The sequence below is a fragment of the Parus major genome, chromosome Z (genome assembly GCF_001522545.3).
Source record: "Parus major isolate Abel chromosome Z, Parus_major1.1, whole genome shotgun sequence".
Taxonomy (NCBI): domain Eukaryota; kingdom Metazoa; phylum Chordata; class Aves; order Passeriformes; family Paridae; genus Parus; species Parus major.
In genome coordinates this window covers 21578654-21586336 of record NC_031799.1, presented here as the reverse complement: position 1 = coordinate 21586336, position 7683 = coordinate 21578654, and the positions used below count along the sequence as shown (strand labels likewise).

General features: G+C 41.2%; 1 protein-coding gene across 2 annotated transcripts in view; it reads right to left on the bottom strand.

Annotated features, from left to right (window-relative positions):
* SLC30A5 (solute carrier family 30 member 5) overlaps positions 1 to 7671 on the bottom strand; it is a 19492-nt gene extending 11821 nt beyond the window's left edge. The window contains exons 1-6 of one of the 2 annotated variants that reach the window (XM_015614945.3): positions 7479 to 7671; positions 7160 to 7282; positions 4650 to 4716; positions 3329 to 3414; positions 1857 to 1944; positions 811 to 898 (exon numbers count right to left, since the gene is read on the bottom strand). In XM_015614945.3, coding sequence (XP_015470431.1) covers positions 811 to 898; positions 1857 to 1944; positions 3329 to 3414; positions 4650 to 4716; positions 7160 to 7282; positions 7479 to 7552 — 526 coding nt within the window. In that variant the 5' untranslated portion in view covers positions 7553 to 7671. Of the gene's footprint in view, positions 1 to 810; positions 899 to 1856; positions 1945 to 3328; positions 3415 to 4649; positions 4717 to 7159; positions 7403 to 7478 lie in introns of those variants that run through there. The other variant, XM_033511424.1, reaches the window with a different exon arrangement.
* Positions 7672 to 7683: the final 12 nt, after the last annotated feature.

Below are 7683 nucleotides of genomic sequence, written 5' to 3'. Positions count from 1 at the left end.
AGTGTGGCCAGCAGGAGCAGGGCAGGGATTGTCCCCCTGTCCTGGGCACTGGTGAGGCCACACCTCAAGTGCTGTGCTCAGTTTTGGGCCCCAAAGTACAAGAAGACACTGTGGTAGTGAGGCGTGTTCACAGAAGGGAAACAGAACTGGGGAGCACTTACAAGGAGCATTTGATGGAGGTGGGGGTGTTTAGTCCGGAGAAAAGAAAGCTCAGGGCAGACCTTATCACACTCTACAACTATCTCACAGGATGCTGAACCCAAGTGGGGGTCAGATTTTTTCTGACAGGACTAGAAGAAATGGCCTTAAGTCGCATCAGGTATTGAGTAGCCTGAGTATTAGGAAAAATTTATTCAGAAAGGATTAGCAAGCATTGAAACAGGCTGCCCAAGGAACATACCTGGTGGTTCTTAAAAGATATACAGATGTAGGGACATGATTTAGTGGTGGACTTGGCAGTGCTGGGTAAACAGTTGGATTCGATCATCTTAAGGGGACTTCCAACCCAGGCCATTCTATGATTCTGTTTAACAATTCTACTCACTGAAAGCTAAGTAAATTAATAAATAAGGTTCCAGAATACACCATTTGCATCTGTAATTCCATATTTTTATTCTTCCTTTGCAAGGTTTACTTTCAGCTTGTTTGCTTTTACTGCCCATCTTACATTTGTCAGTACACTATGATGAGATGATCAATTGAAAACTTACTTCAAAATCACCTCTAATTTAATTCAGTACATTCAATTTCACATTTTCTCTTCTCCAGTACTAAGAGTTACTTCCTCTTTCACATAACAAGAAAGGATACGATGTTCTGCTATTTTAGCCATGAGGTCGTCATTATCAAAAAGTAGTAAGCAAATGATAGCTATGATGAAAAATGCAGCACCTCTTGTCTGTAAAAAAAAACCCAAACAAACAATAAACAACAACAAACCCAAAATATTTCTAAACTGCTACAACAGATTACTGTAAAAAAAAAGTAATTTGTCTTCTTCAGTGTGATCTTCACGCTGGATGCCCTAAGCTTCTCAATTTGCAGGCAATGAGCATAGACCATCAGCACAGATGACTGTGACTTTACAGCTGCCTGAAAGTGCTTAGGGGACTCTGTGTGCAGTTATGAGATGCAGATTTCAGAACTCCCAGCCTCAGACAGCACCAAAGCGAGACTTCCCTTCTAGCCTGAGGAGGCATTATAACAGGAGACGTTTTCCTTTACCTGTCACTGTTTTTGAGTGAAAGTACTCAAGACTGCTAGGTATTGGGTAAGTTTATTCCATTTAGGGCTGACTGGCACATTTAGAGAACACCTTGGAAAAGTATGTGCAATGAGACTTGAGAAGGAGCATGCCTCAAGTATAGGTCTTCAATTAAATGAAAGGGCCTAAGCATTCAGCACACACAGGACCATGCAGACATAAAAGTACTTAGAGAACTTTCTGGCAGAAGGAAACAATGTATGTGAAAAGCTAAACACCTTGAAGATTCTAGGCCAGGAGCTGGAGACTGTATTGCTGGACTTCAATGTCTAAGGTCAGGAACAGACCTTAATAGACTTTTAAAGAATGAAAAGAAGTGCAAAAATAATTCTCAAGGTTCTTTCCTTCCTATAAACAGAAAAACTTCTCAGGTATCTGCCATGGATATCCAACACCTTCACCTACTGTTTCTCTCTCAATGCCATTTTTATTGTTTCAAGTCATACATCTTACAATTTCACCACTAATTAAACTAAAAAAAACACATTTTCTGTGAATGTGGATCCAAAACACAGTTTGTTACAGGGAAAGGAGTACTTGAACTTATAGGATTCAGTATATTCTACCTTCAGTAAAACAGGTTTTTAAATACCTTTGCTGGTCCTCCGCCTGAGCTTGTGAACAAGACACTAAGGAGTGACAGCACAACCACATCACTGTGCTCAAACAGTAACAATGTCCTATAAAAAAATTAAATAAATACTCCATTTACAATGTGTTTACCTCACAACCACGATGTACACTATTTCAGCTAAAATTAATGACACAACAATGATTTATCCTGTGATTACAACAGCAGGTTTAAACAATTCAAAAGGAAAAACACAAATCAATTTGCCTTCACCAGCAACAGATCTAGCTGCAGACAACTATACATGCTGCAAAACAGTAAGCTCATAATTCAAGGAACAGATTGAAATTATTCATTTATAGATAACTTTAAACTGTATTTTCTTCTAGCAACACAACAGGATACCAACTTGCTCAAGGTGGAGTTATTATTCCCACTACAATACCTCCTCTAAACCAGCTTGTGCTCCCAGAGAAAAAAAAGATGTCCAGTTCTGCACTATTGCATCTTGTTCATTAAGGTGCTGATGATTAGTAGCTTATGCCACCTCAAAACCTCTTTACTGCTGAAAATAAAAAATTCTAGCTTACCTCCTTCAGACAGCAAAGGCTAACAAACATAGCTATATTGCCAGCTTTCCTGACCAGAACTTGGAAGTACAATGATTACCAAATGCTTTTGTGATCCTCTGCAAAGTAACACAACATGCTAGGACCCGTGTAACAAGTTCTGTTTGGGAAGACTGCCAGCACCCAGAAAGACATGAGAGTATTAACTACATTAATATAATTAATCACAGTGTAATTACTCTGAGGTAAGCCTTCTCCTGTGTAGATTATAAAAATTCACTTTCATAAAATATATAATTTAAGGCTTTACTTTCCGTTCTCCAATGAAAAATGCTTTCCAATGTATTAATCTTCATTAGTCTACCTCCTCTTTAATAGTTACTCAGTCATTAGTACTAACACACAGCACAAATGGAATTACCTGTATATGCACTAATGTTACCCAATTTCAACACAGAGCACACAGCCAACCAGATAAAGAAGGACTCTGCAACAAGTGCAGAAATTGATTCTAGTCAAATTGATTTCTGTCAAAGAAATATCAGCTCCTACCATTACGCATCAAGCCAAGGACTCACAACAGGTAAATAAACAGTAGGCATTACATTAATGAGAGCAGGGAAGTGACAAGAACTGCACTAATTTACCTTGATGTATCATTCACATCAAATGTCCAAGCACTATCAAGAATTTCACTAGCATCTCATAAAAGTAGTGGTTCTTCTGGTAGAAGAAAATAACCAGTTCAACAGAAATTATATGTACTTTTCCAAACAAACACTAAAGTTTTCACAAGAAAATTCATAAGGTTTCAGTAAGTTTTTTGATATACATCAAGTGGCTAGCAGCATTATCTGACAGACAGAAAACAAAAAAACAAAGGAGCAAAACACGGAAGGATCACAAAAGAAGATATGCATTTACCTCAGTGGTCCACAAAGAGTAAGGCCAAAAAACCACAAGAGTGAAATGATACATCCAACAACAGCATGCTTAAAAATTTTGATCCACTACAAAAGAAAGGTATTTCATTACCATTTTCTCCAGAGTTTCAAAATAAACACTCTATTACTAGCAGTTTTAGTGCAAAAGCTGTAGAAATTGAGAGGAAATCATGTGCTTTGCAAGTTCTATAATTGTAATTTAAAGTATGATTATCTCAGATACTTTGCCAGGCAACTAAATTTTTTTTGCATATACATTGAACCAGAATTTTTTTTCTACTGCAGTACTAGATTCTGTAACACTGCCTGAGTTTTCTTCAACAAAAATGGCTGAAAAAAAATAAAGTACATTTACCTATTTTGTAATCTGTTGTCTCTACCAGATAAACATAAAAAGAACTAGATAAACATACAAATTGAGGCTAAGACCTTATGTCTACAAATATTTATGTGTGTGTTATATTGTTCAGGAAGCAGGCTGTAATTCAGATATTCAACACATTAACTTCAGATGCAAGTTTTAGAATAGATTAATTCTGGAAATATGCTAAACAAGATGAAGTAACAAACAAAATCTTCAAAATCCAGAATTTGAAATTTTTTAGCAAAAGTAAAACCATATATGGACAGATTTTTCTGAACTCAAATCTAAGATGCCATTTATTCCTGTTCACATTCTTTAAATTCTGACACACACATCTAATCATGAAAGCAGTTGACACAAGAACACTTCAAGCCTATCCTTCAGATTCTGTCTACTCAGCACATGCACTGGATCAAGCTTTTGCGCACACAATTACATAAATCCAAGATGAATATTAAGCAGGTGAAGAGAATTTATTTTTTAAAAATCAGCAGGTTCCAACCTGGCCCTACTCTAAACTCCTTGGGATACTGGAAACTCACGAAGGTCTGATGAACAGTTAGATTAAGCCCATGCAGAAGGGACTCTTCATTTCTGAAGGACAAGACTGAAGCATTTTGACATTCTGGCAGTCCAGAAACTGTCTAACTGTCCAAGTCAGCTAAGTAGACTAAGCTCTATTTGAAAATACACTCCTTACAGTAGATGCTTGCTTGGTGATAAGGACCAGCCTTTTCTCTATACTCTCAAAAGCTGACAAAAGCTAAACACACTGAATGTTTTAGCCCACAAGACACTGAGTTAGTTGCATACCTCTAGAACATGTAACCATACCTTCTAAGTGAAGTAATCTTTGTTTGCCTTTCAATTTTGGCAAGAGCCATACAGCCAAGAATATTTACAAGGATGCAAGTCACTCTTACATATGTCAACTCACCTGATGCTTGGTTACCACTTTTCCAGAAGAAAATGGTTTTTGAAACAAAACCATAAAAAAAGCAGACCTGTCAAAAGGGGAAAGTTTTCTCTATTAATTTATTAGTCAGTTTTTTATTCAAACCAGATCTAATCAACTAGGTTTCTCGTATCTGGCTCAGTTTACAAAATTGATTCCTCTACATTTCATCCATTAACGGGCCACACTGACAACAGTCACTGGTTTTATTTTCTCTGCTACATTACCAGTGTCAGATACCAGCACTAAAGTGATGACAAATGAACTTCAGTTCTGGTCAACTTCAAATGCCAGTTCTTGAGAGAATGACTAATGGTAAGTTGACCTGTGATTTATAAAAATCAAAATAACTGATCTCAGAAGTTTTGAAGATAAATAATACTCTGATTTTTATTAGCAAGATAGGTATACAGAAAGGCTTACTCATATATAGAATGCTGACTTCACAGTCCTGTAGGAATAGAAGACACAGAACACAACTTCTTCAAGTGGGATCAAAAGTGATGGGCAAAAAAGAAACTATGGTGCTTGGGAACATGCAAAAGAGAAGTCTATAAATGAACATGAATATGAAATAAAAGGAAAAAATGAAATTCCAAATGTTCCAGCTCTGTCAGATTTATTAGATAAATGCTCTTCCACATCACATCAGGTAAGCATGAAGCAGGATCTTGCCTGCAAAGATTGTTTCTGTGTATTTGTTATCAGTTTTCATACCTCAGCCCTCAATCTGGGAAAAATAGCATCTGAATCCCGCAAGAACTTCAGGAATACAAACTATGAAGAAGAAAGCTTATCTTCTACACCCTTGCTAGCAAAAGTTGGATATGCCTGGGTGTCCTGGTTTCAGCTTGGACTGAGAAAAATTTTTCTCAGTAGCCGCTACTCCAGTACTACTGCTAGTGCAGTGCTGTTTTGGATTCAGTGCGAGAACAATGTTGATAATACTTTTGGCTGTTCCTTAGTGCAACTTATCTGAAATTAAGGACTTTTCAGTTTCCCATGCTCTGGCGCAAGCAGGTGCACAAAAAGCTGGGAGGCAGTATGGCCAGGGAACCTGGCCTGAACAGGACAAAGGGATGCCCCATACCATAAATACCATATACTTATGGTATATATCCAAACTGGGGGACCTACCCAGATGGGGGCTGATTGCGGTTTGGGGATGAGCTGGGTATTGTTAATGTGTTTGGAGCAATTGCACTGTGCATCACTTGTTTTTACTGGGTTCTCTCTCTACCTTCCTTTTATTACTATATCTTGCTTATTAACTTAATAATATATAAGCATATTAATTTTAATTATTAAACTCTTCTTATCTCAACCTATGAGTTTTTTATTTTGTTTTCCTCCCGATTCTTCTCCCCAGCTCCCAGCTGCACATTTGTATGTAAAGCTACATACATTTGTATGATACCAGATTGCCAGCTGGCTCAACAGTCACTACCAACAGCACTGCGAGGAACAGGCCCAGCTTTGAAGTTGGAAAAACACTGAAGTTTCTCAAGGGTAGAGAGGACTTACAGAGACATGTGGAAAGGCTACAGAGTTGGACAGCTGCCAATATTAAGAAAAGAACAAGTGCTGGATTCTCCATCTGTGGTGGGGTAACCCTGCTTGTATGCACAGAGCAGAGAATGAAAGACCAAACGTCAGCCCCACAGAAAGAAATCTGAAAGTCTGGGTTCCTAGACAGTTGAATATGGGTCAATGAAAAGGGTCAGCTGTGTCCTGGAGTGCATCTGCATTCAAGCACAGCATCACCAGCTGCTCGAGGAAGGTGACTGTCCTGCTTTGCAATGCACTGATCCAGCCTCAGCTCAGGTCCTATGTGCAGTTTTGGGTGCCTCTGTATCAGAAGAACATCAAACTGTTAGACTGTGTCTGGGCAAGGCAGCCAAGATGATGTAAGGTCTCAAGGGCAAGAGGAGCATCTGAGGTTGCTTGATTTGCTCAGCTTACGGAAGGCTGAGGGGTACCTCGTGGCACCTTCTTCAGTGGAGAAGCAGGGGAGGATCAGATGTTGACCTCTGATGACCAGTGACAGGGAATAAGATGGAATGACACTGCATCAGGGTAAACTCACACTGTGCATTATGGAAAGGTTCGTCACTAAGAGGGTGGCCAGCCACTGTAACTGGCTCCCCAGGAGTGCCACAGCTCCAAGGCTGTCAAAGCTCAAAGAGTATCTGAACAAGACTCTTGATCATATGTTTCAGTTTCAGGTAGTTGTGTGAGGAGGAGAGAATTGGACTCAATGGACCTTACGGGTCACTTCCAACTTGACACGTTCCAAGATAATGACATCACAGTGAACAGAGAGGTGAAGCAAAAACACTGCTATGAACAGAGCACTTCCTGGATTCACTATTATTCCTTCTCCCCTCGGAATAAACTATAACAAAATAATGCAGGGTTATAAGCTTGACGCTGTCAAAGAACTCGCAAAGTATTACGCGTGGGGGACAAGGCTCCACCCCCTGCACACTCACCCCAGCTGTACTATGAAGATAAACTGCACGAGGTGGACCACTTTCAGGAGATCATAGGATTCAAACAGCCCCACGGCTTTCAAGACCTTGGCGAAGCAGAGCAGCACGATGTACCGAGTCAGCCTGTAGAAGGAGAGAGGCCGGTTCGCACCTGCCACGCCGCCGCCCGGGCCCGGCCCCTACGCCTCAGCGAAGGCCGCCGGCCCCCCCCGCCCCCGGGAGGCCGCGGGGCGATGCCCGCTGCCCCTTCTGAAGAAGAGACGGCGACAGGCCGCCCGCCAGAGCCAGCAGGGCGGCCGCTCCCCCCCGCCGCCGTTACCGGGCGCTGGGCACATCCACAGGCCCCAGCGCGCCGCCGCCGGCTAGGGCCTGCCCGCCGTACGGCTGCTCCATGGCGGGACGGATGCAGGGAACGGCTGCGAGTGCTCAGGAGCTCAGGCGCGGCCCGCCTGCCCTGCGCCGGGAGCACCGCATCGCCCGCGGGCAGTGCGGCGGGGCGGGAACCGAGGGAACGGGATGGGAAC